At 47.4% G+C, this 17,758-nt stretch overlaps 1 protein-coding gene across 7 annotated transcripts in view; it reads right to left on the bottom strand.

Annotated features, from left to right (window-relative positions):
• Window positions 1-17,758, bottom strand: part of syne1b (spectrin repeat containing, nuclear envelope 1b) — a 415,064-nt gene that overhangs the window by 107,356 nt on the left and 289,950 nt on the right. For all 7 annotated transcript variants that reach the window (XM_080200097.1, XM_080200090.1, XM_080200089.1 and 4 more), the window contains 6 exons: window positions 17,493-17,626; window positions 12,839-13,043; window positions 10,165-10,347; window positions 8,291-8,437; window positions 5,326-5,480; window positions 1,779-1,926 (listed from right to left, as the gene is read on the bottom strand). In XM_080200097.1, coding sequence (XP_080056223.1) covers window positions 1,779-1,926; window positions 5,326-5,480; window positions 8,291-8,437; window positions 10,165-10,347; window positions 12,839-13,043; window positions 17,493-17,626 — 972 coding nt within the window. The remainder of the gene's footprint in view (window positions 1-1,778; window positions 1,927-5,325; window positions 5,481-8,290; window positions 8,438-10,164; window positions 10,348-12,838; window positions 13,044-17,492; window positions 17,627-17,758) is intronic.

Below are 17,758 nucleotides of genomic sequence, written 5' to 3'. Positions count from 1 at the left end.
TGATTGGCGGATATGTATGTAAATCAAGGATTAGAAAGTTGCCCATTTCTCAATTGGTGTAATTAACTGTAACTGTTAAATTGTTTGTATGTATCAACAGAACAGCCAGTAATGCATTACGCTGCTGTGTTCTCACTTGTGCACAAGTTATTAAAGCTTGAAAATTGAGTACTCTGGGTTTAAATGTTGTCTAGATCCAAGTCGATTGCAGTTCAAGTGTTGTCTGTACCCAAAGCCAACGACAGAATGAACTTGTTGTTATGTTGTGTCTGATGTTAGAATATAACCAATGATAACATTGGATCTGTTGCAGTGTGACCAATGGCAACAAGCTGTAAGGGTCAGCTGACTCAATAAATTATATAACCAATGACAAAATGACATGATGATCAGCTGACCAGGTGTGAATAAGGACCTGTTGGGAATTGTTAAATGGTTTGGATTGGCCCAGGGTGAGGCCTCAAGTGTTGGAGTAATGAAGTTTCTTTATTAAACCTTTTTTCTTTAATAAGTCTTGTTTTATTTTATTGCCTACAACTGAAGAGTTCCACCTGGTGAATCCACGCCCAATCGTGTCTGTGCAGCACATTCCAAAGGTTACTGCAGTCATGGAGTTACCTTTGAATAGTTGGTACTGGCATTAAGCAGGGATACAGCTCAGTTTAACACGGTCATGCAATGTCTCATATTTTGCTGTTGGCTTACCTACCCATCAGGAGCGGCAATGGTTCAAGAAGAAAGCTCATCACCAACTTCTCAAGGATCAATTATGGATGGGCAATAAATGTGGGCCTATCAGCGATGCACACATCCCATAATAATGAATTGAAATAACCACCCAAGGGGAGTTGTACATTACCCTCAAACCTCCAGTTTTTTTTACATTGAGTAGGATGACAACAAGGACCCCTTTGATCTTGGTGTGTAATGGAACACACACACACACACACATACACAAACACGCACAGAGGTTGAGGCAAATTTACCAACATCCCCACAAGCAACAGAGGGTAATCAATGTACTCTCCTGGCGTACCACCTTGCGTACCACCTGGTGTACCACCTCACCCACAGGAAGATTCGTCAGTAGGTCCATCGCTACTTCATGATAGAATTTGACAGGGGACTGCACTGCCAGGTGGGAGTGACTCTGCCCAAGGAGTGTGCATTTGTCACATTCCATCTCAGTTATCTTCCTAGCTCAGTACACTCAGCCTGGGGATTTTGTTTTGTGCTTGGGACTTGGGCAGCACTGGCAAGCCTGTAATTATTGCCTCTGCTCCCTCCCCCATCTGCCTAAAGGGCTTTATGAGACATTGGTGTGGGACTGGCCATGCTAAATTGTCCCTTTAGTGTCCAAAGATATGTAGGTTAGGTGGATTGGCCATGCTAAATTGTCCCTTAGTGTCCAAAGATGTGCAGGTTGGATGGATTGGCCATGCTAAATTGTCCCTTAGTGTCCAAAGATATGTAGGTTAGGTGGATTGGCCATGCTCAATGTGCAGGGTTATGGGGATAGGGTGAAGGGGAGGGGCGGGGTAGGATGTCTATTGGAGAATTGGTGTAGACTCGATGGGCCATATAGCCTCTTCATTTTATGATTCTTAAGTCAGTGCAGCCCACAAGGTGAAGGTCTCCCCACAGTGCTGACGAACGAGAGAGTTTAACTCAGTGCTAATGAAATGAATTTGGTTATTTATCCACTCAAAGGCCTGGCAGAAGGGGAAGGTCTCCCCATTGCTGCGGGTACCCACCACCCCCAACAAATCCCCACTTGCCTCATGTGCTTTCTGCTGCTCCAGAAGGTTCTGGTAGTTTCCGGATATCTCCACCGCCAGCTTTTGTTCCGTTTGGACCAGGAACTCCATCCAGGTCTCGCATTTCTCCAGGAAGGTCTGATGCTGAAGCAGGAAGGCTTGTAGTTTACTGCAAGGGAGACGGGGGAAAATGGAAACACTCCATCAGTATGGTGAAAGGGAAACCCTAAAGATCCAGGAAAATGGAGCAATCCACCCAGCTCACAGGAATTAGTTAGCTGGTCCATAAGATGTAGGAACAGAAGTAGCCATTCAGCCCATCGAGGTCTATTCCACCATTCAACAAGATCATGACCGAGCTAATGTAATTATCCTCAAAGGTCTGAGGTCACATACTAATCGACACAAGGACATCTTCTTCCCCGCTGTCATCAGTCTTTTGGATGGGCCGACCTTTAAAGTCTATTTATTAGTGCCACAAGTAGGCTTACATTAACACTGCAATGAAGTTACTGTGAAAATCCCCCAGTCATCATAGTCCGGCGTTTGTTCGGGTATTTAGCACGGCCAATGCACCTCAGGAGCACATCTTTCGGACTGTGGGAGGAAACCAGAGCTCTCAGAGGAAACCCATGCAGATACAGGGAGAACGTGCACACTCCACACAGACAGCAAGCTAAGCTGGGAATCAAACCTGGGTCCCTGGCGCTGTGAGGCAGCAGTGCTAACCAGTGTGGCACTGTGCCACATCATATATTAAGCTGATCTTTCTCTACGCCCTAGTATGACTGTAACTCTATATTCTGCACCCTCTCCTTTCCTTCTCCTCTATGAACAGTAGCTTTGCCTGTATAGAACGCAAGAAACAGTAATTTTCACTGTATCCCAATATCTGTGACAATAACAAATCAAATCAATTCCATTTTCCCACCTTATCTCCATAACCAGTTTGGTGGATTGGCAATGGTAAATGTGCGTGGTTATGGGGATAGGGCAGGGACAGAGGCTTGGGTGGGATGTGCTTTGGGAGGGTCAGTGCAGACTCGATGGACCGAGTGGCCTCTTTCTGTGCTGTAGGGATTCTATGGTTTTACGTGACCTAGAGGACACCTCAGAATGGATTTTTGCCTTTTTCTGTGTCAGTGACCTTTAATACATTTAGATGCAGGATCAATTAAAATATCTGTAGGCACATAACCATAAAAATATATTTCAGCGCTTGAAAGTAATTGAAAGCTTTGGTTGTAAACCATAATTAACCCTAACCAGCAGTGCTGACTCTGAACATTCATATGCTTAAGTGTTATTTCACTCTTGTAAAGTTCTGCACCCGGGATAGAAAGTTTTCTTAAAAGCCTATACACCATTTCCAGATGAAGTTAATCTTATATTTGACGTACGAAGCTAAATGGCCAAAAGTGACAGGTAATATATTTGGGTTGGAAAAATGAGCAGATAAAAAAGATGCTACGTGGGACAACTGCAGGAAAAACTCACCAGAATTGTTACAGCCGCAGAAGGGGGCCATTCGTCCCATCAAGTCCGCACTGGCACTCCTGTCGAGCATTATGACTTAGTGCCATTCCCCTGTCTGGCATATCGGGCGGGATTTTCCACCCCCACCTGTACCCGCCCTCCCTGCCAGCGAGGATGGAGAATTTAGCACTCTGGCCAAAACTTCATTCACCGCGGCCACTCCGGAGAACCCGGGTGAGGTCAGAGGCTACCGGCAATTGCTGCTATCCAAATAATCATCTAATTCCTTCTATAATGCATCAATTGATCCTGTTTCCCCAATTTTAAAGGGGGCTGCAGGAAGAGGGAGACAGAGCTGGTAGGTCAGGATGGGGGACTGGGGGTGATGAATGCAGGACATACCCCACCCTCCCGTTGGAGAACCGCAGGCAATCCCAACAGAATTTGCCCTTTGGGCCTTCCGCATGGCAAGTCTCCCCACCTGCTGCTGGATTAATACTACCAGCGGCGAGAGCAGGTGTCAATTGTCCAGTTGAAGGCCACAATTGATGGGAAGGGGGGATGGAGAGGCTGTCAACAGGCCTTCCTTCCTCGATGAGGTCCTCACCCTTCTGTCTGATTCAGTCTCCCCCTTGCCCCTCCTCACCCCTCAGCCTTGAGAGAGAGGGTGGAGTTTCACTCTAAGCTTCTACCACTATCAGCCTGGATCATGTACTCAAGCCTCTGTATTGGATGCCCCTCCAAACGCAAAAAAATCCAGCTCGGAGGTGAGGTGAAGGTGCCACCCCTGCAATCACTCTCACTGAGACCTACGCAATGTTTCCAAAGCACTGGAAAAGTCCAAAGATATGTGGGTTAGTTTAGTCGGCCATGCTAAATTAGCCCTAATGTCAGGGGGTTAGCAGGGTAAATGAGGGTTACGGGAATAGGACCTGGATGGGATTGTGGCCAGTACAGATTCGATGGGCCAAATGGCTTCCTTCTGCACTGTAGGGATTCTATGGTTCTATGATTGACTGTCTGTCTCAGTGCAGCCTACATTTGAACAGAGCCCCTTCCTCTATTCTGCCCTTCTCCCTCTCGAACACATTCCCAATGGGATTAATCCAGTTCGGACTGACATAGACAAACACGCCAAGGTCCCTTGGTTCCTCAGAACTTCCTTGTACCATGCCATTCATTAAACACCAATGGATATTCAAGGGTGGCACGGTGGTTAGCACTGCTGCCTCACAGCGCCAGGGACTAGGTTCAATTCCAGCCTCGGGTGACTGTGTAGAGTCTGCATGTTCTCCCCACGTCTGTGTGGGTTTCCTCCGGATGCTCAACCATGATTGGATGGAAAAGCAGACTCGATGGGCCGAATTGCCAAGTTCTGCTCCTTTATCTTATAGTCTCTGGTTTCCTCCCACACTTCAAAGGAATGAGGGTTAGATTGATTGGCCATGCTAGATTTCCCCTTAGTGTCAGAGTGATTAGCAGGGTAAATATGTGGGGTTACGGGGATCAGGCCTGGGTGGGATTGTGGTTGGTACAGACTCGAAGGGCTGATGGCCTCCTTCCACACTATAGGGAAGAACAGCAGCAGGAGTGAGAGATTAGGATTGAAATCACTTGCCATTACCCCTAGTGTTGGCTCAGTCTTCACCACCCATGTAAACCTGGTTATATTCTGGTGCAGGGAAAGTAAGCACCAGGGGAAATTTTAGCGCAAATTCCCATCTGCAGAAACCTCTGTCGTTTATAAAGTTGATTTATTAGTGTAGGCTTACATTAACACTGCAATGAAGTTACTGTGAAAATTCCCTAGTCGCCACACTCCAGCACCTGTTCGGGTACACTGAGGGAGAATTTAGCACGGCCAATGCACCCTAACCAGCACGTCTTTCAGACTGTGGGAGGAAACACAAGCACCCAGAGGAAACCCACGCAGATACGGGGAGAACATGCAATTGCTGGGATCCGGTTAGACTGGCTAACCAGGGCCCACATTCTCTCCAAACAGAATGTTTAGCCTCAGTGCCATACGGCAATGCTGACTGTCCGTCTCTGAGGCTGAATGCCTCTCGCAAGCAGCAAGACACTGACTTACCTAAACCTCTCGGTGGTCTGGGCTGATATTGAGGCCCAGTGTCGGTTCAATGTCTGCATGCGTTTGATCTCCTTGTCGTTCAGGGGTAACCTGTAGCCCAGTTCATTCAACCGATCCAGGTCAGGGACTGTACTGCTGAACCTCAGCATCTGGACCTGCGAAGTGCCAAAAGATAAATGTTATCACCCCGTCTGTAATCTCTGCAGGTCATCTCCCAAACACTGCTCCAAGTTCCTCAACCCGTCACTTGGAATAAAAGTGAACGAGTAAGGGTCGAATTTATAATCCAACAATGGACACTCAATCCACTGGAACACTGAGAATGGAAGGAAGCCATTCGCCATTGTTACAAAGTTGGAATTTGTAAAACTGTCTGTTAAAAAGGTACGTAAAAAAATGCAGGAAAGCCCAAAGTGAAACATTATATCAAAGGCCAAACAGTACTGTTACCAAGACAACAGGCTGTTTTAACTTTTAGCCAATCAGTTTAAATTAGGCAGTTAGATACCAACAACCTATCAGATTTGAAATTGAGGTTTTGGTAACCTGCGAACCAGATTGGGGAGTGGTGGTGGTGGAGAGGAGAGGGGTGGGGGTGGTGCAGATGACACCTTAGTTCAGCTCTCAGTGAGAGAGACAGAGAGAGAGAGAGGCTGGCTGGCTCTCATAACCGTACTTATGTCTTAAAAGAAAGCCTCATCTCAATCGTGAAAATTGCAAAAGAAGACAGAGGTTCCAGACAGAAGGCAGAAGATTCCAGAAAATGACAAACTGGTTGTAATTTAGACAGTGACTAAAAATTCTACTTTTTTTGTTAACATGTGGGAATTGGATTTTATCTAAACAGCATCCCATTAGAATCATGTTTTATTCAGTTTGTTAATAGTTTGGTTAACTTACTCACTGTTAGTTAGATAAATAAAGTATTACTTGTTGATTTTACTGAGAAAGTCTTAGGTAGTTATTTTGGTTTAACTACTAAAAGTTGCTGAAGAACAGATCATACCACTTATCACTCACTTTTATAGTTTATGAGGCGAGGGACTCCTCTTTGAGTGGTTAGATGTTAGTTCTCAGAGAGGGGATCAACCTCCACTTCATAACACCATCTTACTCATGGATGTGAGCCCCTCGCATCTTCCCATATTGACCAGAAACGACACCCCACCCTGAAACAGGAAGCTCTCCCCCTCATTCTTCACCCAGCAATTTTCTCTGTCGTCTAATCCCACAAATGTTAAAAACATTCATGTTCTCACTTTCACATCTTTGTATGCCATGTTGCCGGCTGTCTTGATTTTAACTCCCCCCAATCCCCTGCCCACCCCCTTGCCTGCAGCCTTACCCCTCTCACCCCTCTATGCCTGCATCCAGGCCTGCAACCTTCCAAAATCTCCACACATGCCCAGTTTCCATTGCTCCAGCTTTGGCAGCTTCCCTTCACCTGCCTGGAGCCCAAATTCTGGAAATTCCCTCCAAATCTCTCAGCTTCCCTCTCCCTGCCTCCGTAAAAAAATTTACACCTTTGAGCAGGTGGGGTGGGTTGAGGTGAGTTGAAGTGGATTGAGGCGGGGTGGATTGAGGTGGTTTGAGGTGAATTGAGTTGGGCTATGGTGAAATAAGCTGAGTTGAGTTAGTTTGAGGTGAGGCAGATTGAGGCGAGGCGGATTGAGGCGAGGCAGATTGAGATGTGGCAGATTGAGGTGAGATGTGGTGAGGCAAGGTGAATTGAGGTGAGGTGGGTTGAGATGGGTTGAGTTGGGCTGAGGTGAAGAAGTGAGTTGAGGTAGGTTGAGATGAGGTGGATTGAGGTGCGGTGGATTGAGATGAGATGGATTGAGATGAGATGGATTGAGGCGAGATGGATTGAGACGAGATGGATTGAGACGAGGTGTGGTGAGGCAAGACGTGGTGAGGTGAGATGGATTGAGGTGAGATGGATTGAGGTGAGGTGGGTTGAGGTGAGATGGGATGGGGCGACGTTGAGTAGGACGAGATGGGGGCGGGGTGGATTGAGATGGGGTGGGTTGGGTTGAGATGGAGTAGGTTGGGCTGAGATGGGGTGGGTTGGGTTGAGATGGGGTAGGTTGGGCTGAGATGGGGTGGGTTGGGTTGAGATGGGGTAGGTTGGGCTGAGATGGGGTGGGTTGGGTTGAGATGGGGTGGGTTGGGTTGAGATGGGGTGGGTCGGGTTGAGATGGGGTAGGTTGGGCTGAGATGGGGTGGGTTGGGTTGAGATGGGGTGGGTCGGGTTGAGATGGGATGGGAGGACATTTATGATAAATACCAGGACAAAGAGATTGCACTGAATGGGCTTGTTCTGTGCCATAAGAACACACTTAATTCGATGTGTAAATCTCATTCATCCCAAGACAAAGACACAAAATCCTGTCGCTCTAAAGGAGGATTGATGTTATGTCCAGTTAAAGGAGGTACATGATAGTGGTGAGTGGGGTGAGGGGATGAGGGGTGAGGGGATGGAGGCATCCATGTTACACCCAGTCTGGTTCTTCCTTCAGGGTGACTCGGCTGTGCTGAGGGCCACTTTCTCCTGGTTCAGAGCTAGACACCGTTTCCAACATAGACCTTCCAGAAAGTTCCTGAGGAGTGGCAGGTGAGGTATTGCATGCTGGGAGTTCTGAAAAGGGAAGAGGGTGGGTTGAGAGCTGGCTTTGGCAGGGATGCCTTGTGGAGAGTGAGCAGGAACTGCAGTCAGACGGCCAGGGGATACGAACTTGGAGAAGGGGGTGGCTCAAGAAGATTCGGCCATTACTGACAGGTTGAGTCCGAGAGGTTTCCTCCCACGCTCCGAATGTGTATGTGCTCCCAAACACCCAGAGCCTGGGGATGCCAGGGAGGTGGGGAGATGAAGACACAGCAAGACAGCATGGCAATCCTGAGTAAACAGGAGATAGGTGTACCTACACATCCATGTCGCACTCATTAAACTAGACAAGGTTCTTACCTTCAACTCTTCCATTCTATCCTGGATGATGGTCAGATCAGAGGATCGGTTGGGATCCTGCGATTTTAGTACCTCATCGGCCTCGACAATCCACTTCTCCAGGGAGTCCAGCCTCCTGCTGAACACCTCGTAATCCTGTATGCCGGCCTGTAGCAGTGTGAGACATTCACTGGTTAGAGACTGAAACAATCCCAGCATTCCCTTCACAGACCCCCTCAGTTCATTCGAAACACCCTTGCCTCTGAGTCAGAGAGCCCTGGCTTCAATCCCCACTGCAGAGACCCGAGCACACAATCGGGTCAGACTCTCCGCTGCGGTACTGAGGGAGTGCCGCACAGTCAGCGACGCTGTCTTTCGTAGGAGAAGCTACACTGATCTCTCATCTGCCCCATTACCTGAGGTAAAATGTGACAAGGTGAAGAGCAGGGGAATTCAGCTGGTGTCCTGGCCAATAGGGTGGCACAATGGTTAGCATTGCTGCCTCACAGCGCCAGGGACCCCGGTTCGATTCCCGGCTTGGGTCACTGTCTGTGTGGAGTTTGTACGTTCTCCCCATGTCTGCGTGGGTTTCCTTCAGGTAACTGGGTTTCCTCCAAAGACGTGTAGGTTCCATGGATTGGCCATGCAAAGCCATAGACTCGCGATAGTGCAGAAGGAGGCCATTCGGCCCTTCGAGTCTGCACCAGTTGTCTGACAGAATACCTTACCCAGGCTCACCCCCCTCCTGTCCTAACCTCATAACCCTATGTATTTACCATGGCTAATCCAACCCATCACTGGCCATATAAATGTGCGGGGTTATGAGGACAGGGTGGTGATGGGCCTGGGTAAGATGCCCTTTTGGAGAGTCAGTGCAGGGTCCATGGCCTTTTTCTGCACTGTAGGGATCTGATGGTAATATATATCCAACAGTATCAAAAAACTGATTTATTCATTAATCACTGGGATCTTACTATGCACAAATCAGACTGTTGCATTTATATAGCTCCTTCCACATCCTCAGGGCACCCATGAAGTCCATAATGTTTGCTCTGGAGCAAAATGACTGCTGGAACGCAGATGAACATAATAGAGGCTGCCAGGAGTGAAGTACTGCCCACTCAAGCACTCACTCATCGATGTCCACCATTGGCACAATGGGCCGAATGGCCTCCTTCTGCGCTGTGATTTGGCTCCTTTCTGGGATCTTGCTATGCACCAACTGGTTGCCACATTTACAAACTACAACAGCGGCTTTATTTCAAAAGTACCCCGGTGGTTGTGAGATAGACTGAGGCTGTGAAAGGCGCTAGATAAATGCAAGATCCTTCTTCCTCTCAGGAACAACCATACAACTGGTCTGCAAATCACCTACACTTTGGGATTTAAGTTTATTAGTGTCACAAGTAGGCTTACATTAACATTGCAATGAAATTACTTGGAAATCCCCTAGTCCTCACATTCCGGCGCCTGTTTGGGCACACTGAGGGAGAATTTAGCACGGCCAATTCACCTAACCAGCGCATCTTTCAGACTGTAGGAGGAAACTGGAGCACCTGGAGGAAACCCACGCAGACATGGGGAGAACGTGCAAACTTTGCACAGACAGACAGGGAATCGAACTCAGATCCCTGGCATTATGAGGCAGCAGTGCTAACCACTGTGCCATCTTGCCGCCCTTACTAAGTTTATTAGTGTCACAAGCAGATTCACATTAACACTGCAATGAGGTTACGATAAAACTTAGAGCTCTCTCAACATTCTGATAACAAATGGAATTTGTGCTTGACTAGTTCCCCGGGTGTTTTGAGAAAGGAATGGCAATGACTGGAGCTGGAGCAAGTGGCGACTGTTAGATGGATTAGCGCTCAGAAACCTGGGACGGTCAGAGGTACCTGTAGCACAGACCGCTGCCTGCTCAGGGCTTGCTCCAGGGAAGACAGCCGCTGGCTGAGACACAGATGGTCCGACTGAATGGCTGCCGCTGCAGAAGGGTCCACCTGCTGTCTCAGCTCTTCTCCGAGGTCCGAAAGAACGTGAAGAGAATCTCGCACTGTCCCCAACTCCTCCTGGAGTGCCTGCAGTGGGAATGAGAGAGAGAGAGATTCAATGAGGAGAAGGCTCTTTGTAACCTTGCAGGCTCAACAGAACTGTAATCGTATAAACTGTGACATCTCAAGTGCTCATCTAAACGCTGTGAGACCTCCTGCCTCCTCCACTCCTTTAGGCAGAGAGTCCCAGATTCCCACCACCCTCTCGGTGACACTATCTTTCCACAAATCCCCTCTGAATCTTTTTTTATTCATTTGAGGGACATGGGCATCACTGACTGGTCAGCATTTATTACCCATCCCTAATTGTCTTGGGCAGTTGAGAGTCAACCACATTGCTGTGGCTCTGGAGTCACGTGTAGGCCAGGCCGGATAAGGACGGCAGATTTCCTTCCCAGAAGGACATTAGTGAATGAGATGGATCATGATAGTTTTACCTTAAAAAGGGTGAAAACAGTGGTGGGCAAATGAGTGGACCACTTGAGAGGCCCTCCTTCACTAAAATCAGGCTTGTTCACTAACTGTGACCCCATGAGTAAGATTAAATACACTTAATACACGCCAAATATTTCATAATGAGATAAAGAAAACTTGTAATCATTTATATATTAATAGAACCGTGGATGGTCAGTTAGCCCAGTTGGATAGCTGGTTTGTGATGCAGAGTGACACCAAGAGCACAGGTTCAATTCCCATACCGGCTGAGGTTATCCATGAACCTTGCCGCTTGCCTGAGGTGTGGTGATCCTCAGGTTAAATCACCACCAGTCAACTCTTCCCCCATCCCCTCGCACCACCACCCCACCACCCCCCACCCACCCCCACCCCCCGCTCAAAAGGGAGAGCAGCCTGTGGGCATCTGGGACGATGGTGACTTTACCTTAATAGAACTATCAAAGACCAAAGGAAATTACAGCATAAGAGCAGGCCTTTCGGCCCTCCAAGCCTGCACTGACCATACTGCACAACTTAACTAAAACCTCTGACCCTTCTGGGGACTGTATTCCTCTGTTCCCATTCATATATTTGTCAAGACGCCCCTTAAAAGTCACTCCCGTATCTGCTTCCACTACCTCCCCCGGCAGCGAGGTCCAGGCACCCACCACCCTCTGGGTAAAAAATCTACCTCGTACATCTCCTTTAAACCTTACCCCTCGCACTTTAAACTTGTGCCCCCTAGTAATTGACTCTTCCATCCTGGGAAAAAGTTTCTGACTATCCATTCTGCTCACGCCTCATAATTTTGTCGATTTCTATCAGGTCGCCCCTCAACGTCCGTCGTTCCAGTGAGAACAAATCAAGTTTCTCCAACCTCTCCTCATAGCTAATGCCCTCCATACCAGGCAACATCCTGGTAAATCTTTTCTGTACCCTCTCCAAAGCCTCCACATTCTTCTAGTAGTGTGGCGACCAGAATTGAACACTATATTCCAAGTGCAGCCTAACTAAGGTTTTATAAAGTTGCAACATGACTTGCCAATTTTTAAACTCAATGCCCCAGCCAATGAAGGCAGGTGTGCCGTATGCCTTCTTGCCTGCCTTCTCCACCTGCGTTGATACTTTCACTAGCCTGCGCACCTGTACCTGTCTCATCAACTTCCAGTGGTAAAGGCAAAAGAAATATTTACGCTTTAGACAGAGAGGGAGCGCACGACTCTCACAGTCAATGTTGTGAGCAATCAGCACACAGCTCACTTCACTCACTCTTGCTTTATTTGCAAATCACTTCAGTCACACCGCTGGGAAAAAAAACTATGCAGTCAGAAATCAAGGGAATGTGGCAACCCAGTGTGTGGGCAGCGGCTAACAAAGTGTCTCGTAGGGCCACACTCAGAACCCAGATAGGCTGCTTGTGGCCTCCAGGCTGCAGGTTGACCATCACTAAGGAAATTTGACATGTCAGCTATGACTCTCACCAACTTTTACAGATAGAAAGCATTCTTTCTGGTTGGTACGGGCTCCTGCTCTGCCCAAGACAACAAGGAACTACAAAGGGTCATGAAAGTAGCCCAGTCCATCACACAAACCATCCTCCCATTCATTGACTCTGTCTATACTTCCCACTGCCTTGGCTAAGCAGCCAGCATAGTTAAGGACCCCATGCATCCCGGACATTCTCTCTTCCATCTTCTTCCGTCGGGAAAAAGATACAAAAGTCTGACTTCACATACAAAACGAACTTAAGAACAGCTTCTACCCTGCTGCTGTCAGACTTTTGAATGGAATGGACCTACCTCATATTAAATTGATCTTTCTCTACACATTAGCTATGATTGTAACTCTACATTCTGCACTCTCTCCTTTCCTTCTCTATGAATGGTATACTTTGTCTGTATAGTGCACAAGAAACTTTTCACTATTTACTAATACATGTGACAATAATAAATCAAATCAAATCAAATCTTCCATTGGGAAAAAGATACAAAAGTCTGACAAAAGATCCACATTAAATCAAATCAAACTGAGCTAAAAGCAAGTTTGGGATCTGGCTTCACACGGTAGCGCCAACTGTACTCACATCGCAGTCCTGAATCCACGCTGTAACCTCCTCCTCAGCGATATCCCTGTTTGCGGCTTTCTTCATCAACTCGTTGCTTTTCTCCTCCTGCTGCTGCACTGTAAGTGAGCACTGGCCCGAGTAATCTTTATACTTCTGCCAGAGTTGGAGTAGTACCTTGCTCGAGTGAAACTGCTCCATGATATCTTGCAGCAAGTTATTCCAACTGGTGCATCAAAAAGGAAAATGTACAAGTTAGGCGTGTGTACGAGGCCTCAAGTAAATCATTTAACCTTGGATCAACAAACAGTAGCCTAACATAATCAACTTTGGGTCGGACAGTACAAGCATACCAGGATCCAAAGGCACAGTCTCAGAGTAAAGGCACGACCCTTTAGAACCAACATGAGGTGGAACTTCTTCAGCTAGAGGCTGGTGAATCTACGGAATTCATTGCCACAGAAAAAGGCCAGGCCGTTGAGTGTATTTAAGACAGAGATAGATAGGTTCTTGATTGGTAAGGAGATCAAAGGTTAATGGGAAAAGTCGGAAGAGTGTGGTTGAGAAAGATATCAGCCATGATCGAATGGCAGAGCAAAGTTGATGGGCCAAATGACCTCATTCTGCTCATATGTCTTATACATCCAGTCCAGGGTTTCCCACTCTCCCAAAATTGAGCCAAGGGCTACCACACCCGGTTCACTTCACACACCAGCTCCGACCCCCAGTTCTGTCATGTCCCCTGAATCTGTCTCAGATCTCTTAAGATGTATCGCCACTCCTGCATCTCAATGTTTGCCACAATCACCTGCTCCTTCTCCTCAAACTATTCCCTCCGCTGTCTTCTCAATCATTAAAGTTCATTTCTAGAGGGTTAGAATGCAAGAGCAGGGATGTATAATGCCCTGGTCAGACCCCATTTGGAATATCGTGAACAGTTTTGGGCCTCATACCTCAGGAAGGATGTGCTGGCTTTGGAGGGGGTCCAGAGGAGGCTCACAAGAATGATCCAAGGAATGAAGGGTTTCTCATATGAGGAGCAGGTGAGGAGTCTGGGCTATAACCGATCGAATTATAAGGATGAGGGGGGATCTAATTGAAACTTACAGAGTACTGACATGCGGAGATAGGGTGGACATGGAGAGGATGTTTCCACAAATGGGAGAGACTAGAAGTTGAGGGCACAACCTCAGAGTGAAGGGACGCTGCTTTAAAACTGAGATGAAGAAGAATTTCTTCAGCCAGATAGTGGTGAATCTGTGGAATTCATTGCCACAGAGGCCAGGTCATTGAGTGATAGATAGGTTCTTGATCAATAAGGAGATCAAAGGTTATGGGGAGAAGGCAGGAGAATGGGGATGAGAATCATACCAGCTATGAACGAATGGCGGGGCAGACTCGATGGAGCAAATGGCCTCATTCTGCTCCTATATCTTATGGTCCTATGGTCTTATTGTTGTCACAGACAGTCCCTAAAGTAACCCCCGCTCTGTTCTCCCAACATCTGAGCTTTATACAGCATCTTTGATGCAGTAAAACATCCCAGAGCAGATACAGAATCATAGAATCTGCACAGTGAAGGAGGTCATTCAGTCCATCAAGTCTGCATTGACCACAATCCCACCCGGGCCTTATTCCATATTTACCCGGCTTATCCCCCGACACTAGAATCAATTTAGTATAGCCTATCAACCTAACCTGCACATCCTTCGAGTGTGACCGGAGTACCCAGAGGAAACCCATGCAGACACGGGGAGAACATGCAAACTGCACACAGACAGTGACCCGCGGTTGGAATTGAACCTGGGTCTCTGGTGCTGTGAGGTGCTAACCACCGTGCCGCCCTGATACAGATGTTGGCTTTTCACCAACAAGACCATTCCCAAATCTCCAGTGTACACCAGGCTCCAAACAGCTCATCACTCCTCATCCCCTTTACCGCTCGTTTTACAATCGGCTGTACTCCCATCCTTGAGAAATCCCAGCTCAGCCTCTCGGGAACGTGCTCACAGGGCAGGATTCCTATCGTGGTGGATGGAGGGAGAGAGGGGTGTGGAGGCTGAAGTCAGGCCAGTTGACTGAGGGAGAAGTTCGGAGGGTGCCACACAGGCTATCAGGTGTTGCAGGGGGCTGTCTGAAAGGCTCGCCTCGATGGCGTGGGACTTCATCCCAGTTACAATACAAAGGCCCACAAACCCTCATCCCTCACCTCCTCCATCCCAGACATGCCTTGTGTCCCATCTATATGCCTCCTCATATCACCCACCACCCCCTATGCTCAGGTATGACCCCCACCAAACAACCCCTAACGCTCCCATGCCCTCGCAAACCAAGCTACAGCACTTCCATGGCCATTCACCCACTTTACACTGTAGAGAACCCATGAACCCTATAGTGACAATAGGACGTGTTAAAAAATTATTGATACCTCAGCAGGCTAGATAGATCTGTGGGGAGAGAATAGAGCCAACATTTTGAGTCTAAATGACTCTTCATCAGAGCTTTGACAAAAAGGCATCCAGATTCGAAACGCTGGCTCTATTTTCTCCCCATAAATGCTGTCAGATTTGCTGAGGTTTTCCAGCATTTTCTGTTTTTGGTTCGGATTTCAGCATTCTCAGTATTGCTGAGATTTTCCAGCATTTTCTGTTTTTGGTTTGGATTCCAGCATTCTCAGTATTTTGCTTTTATTCATTGACACCTTTCAACTTAGATAATGCGAGGTGATGCATTTTGGTAGATCGAAACATGGCATGGTAGAACGCTGGGGAGAGTTACAGAACAAAGAGATCTAGGGGTACATGTTCATAGCTCTTTGAAAGTGGAGTAACAGGTGGACAGGGTGGTGAAGAAGGCATTTGGCATGCTTGGTTTCATTGGCAGAACATTGATACAGGAGTTGGGACTTGCTTGTTGAAGTTGTACAAGACATTGGTAAGGTCACACTTGGAATACTGTGTACAGTTCTGGTCACCCTATTATAGAAAGAATATTATTAAACTAGAAAGGATGCAAAATAGATTTACTAGGATGCTACTGGGTCTTGATGGTTTAAATTATAAGGAGAGGCTAGATCGACTGGGACTTTTTTCCCTGGGTTGTAGGAGGCTTGGGGTGATCTATCAAGGTCTCCAAAATAACGAGGGGCATAGAACAGCTAGATAGTCAACACCTTTTCTTAAAGGCAGTGGAGTCTAAAGCTGGGGGGCACAGGTTTAACATGAGAGGAGAGAGAATCAAATGGGTTCAGAAGGGCAAGCAGAGGGTGGTGAGTGTTTGGAACAAGCTACCAGAGGCTGTAGTAGACACGGGTACAATTTTGTCTTCTAAAAAGCATTTAGACAATTACATGGGAATATAGGGACATGGGCCAAACGCAGGCAATTGGGATTAGTTTAGTGGTTAAAAACTGGACGACATGGATAATTTGGGCCAGAGAGCTTGTTTCCATGCTGTAAACTTCTATGAACCCATGACCTCTGGTGTTATGCACCCAGAACCACGAGGCTAGAGTCAACATCTTAAAATAGAGGGGAACCTCTCAGAAAAGACCCTCGTTTGCAGAGGAAATTGTGGAAACCTCACCCACAGCAGTCAAAGACCAGTGAGATCATTGTACAACAGGCCAAGGGATTGTTCCCAACAGGAAATTCTGCATTTATAGATTAGAAACATTCAATAAAGCAGTTGCTATTGTGCCGAGGCGCAGCAACTAGCAAAGGCAATAACAGGAGCAACATTCCCACAAATGTGTATGCACACTGCCATCTGGAATTCACTGCAAGCTGCAGCATGGCATAAAAATCAAAACGCCTGGTGTAAAAGCACGAGTGGTTGGAGAGAGCGTGGGTAAGAGGGAACCTGTGATTGGAGGAGAGGGAGCAGGCGACAGAGAGGCAACCCGTGATTGGAAGGGCAGCTAATTTGGGAGAAAATGTGATTGGAGGAAAGGGGAGCAGGGGAGAGAGAAGCAACCTGTGATTGGCAGAATGGTGAGAGCGGGAGAGAGGGAATCTGTGATTGGAGGAGCAGAGTGTGTGGGAGAAAGGGAATCTGTGATTGGAGGAAAGGGAAGCAGGAGACAAACAGGGTATCTGTGATTGGAGGGGCAGCCAACGTGGGAGCGAGGAAGTCTGTGACTGGAAAAACAGAAATTGGGGAAGAAGGAAACCTACGATTGGAGGAGAGGGGAGCAAGTGACAGAGAGGTAACCTGTGATTGGAGGAGCAGAGAGTGCAGGAGAAAGGGAATCTATGATTGGAGGAGCAGAGTGTGCAAGAGAAAGGGAATCTGTGATTGGAGGAGCAGAGAGTGTGGGAGAAAGGGAATCTGTGATTGGAGGAGCAGAGAGTGCGGGAGAAAGGGAATCTGTGATTGGAGGAGCAGAGAGTGCGGGAGAAAGGGAATCTGGGATTGAAGTTGAAGTGATGGAATCATCGACCAGAAGCAATGGTGGAAGCAGAGTTTAAAATAGCTTATTTAAAAAAAAGAAATATTAAAAGGGTGTGGCGAGTTGAATGGTATTGGTCTTTCAGAGAGCTAGCACGGACACAATAACCTGAATGGTCTCCTCTCTGTGTAAAACTCTGTCTCATCCTGATATGAAAGGCTGACTGGTCCATGATGAATTATGCTGCAGTTTTTTTGACTATTATTACACAACAGGAATCCTTACCCCGTGTTCACTTCATTCAGAGTCGAAGTCAGCAAGCTGTTAACCGATGGCTGGCACTCCTGTAAGAGCTGCTGGGACACAGACTCAAACTTCCGCAGACTGCACTCCGACCTCTCCAGCTCCTCTTGCAGGTTCTGTCAAGGAAAATGTGGGCCAAACGTTACGACAGGCGGCATTCACGCTCGGGGAAATTCGAATTGGTTGAAATCAACTTGGGCCCTTTGCAGTTGGTGCAACTGAGGCAATGGAATCAGCCAGCTTGTGCC

This window comes from Carcharhinus amblyrhynchos, chromosome 12 (genome assembly GCF_965287045.1).
Source record: "Carcharhinus amblyrhynchos chromosome 12, sCarAmb.v2.hapA, whole genome shotgun sequence".
NCBI lineage: Eukaryota > Metazoa > Chordata > Chondrichthyes > Carcharhiniformes > Carcharhinidae > Carcharhinus > Carcharhinus amblyrhynchos.
Note: the sequence above shows the minus strand (reverse complement) of the source record. Positions and strands in the feature narration are given on the sequence as shown.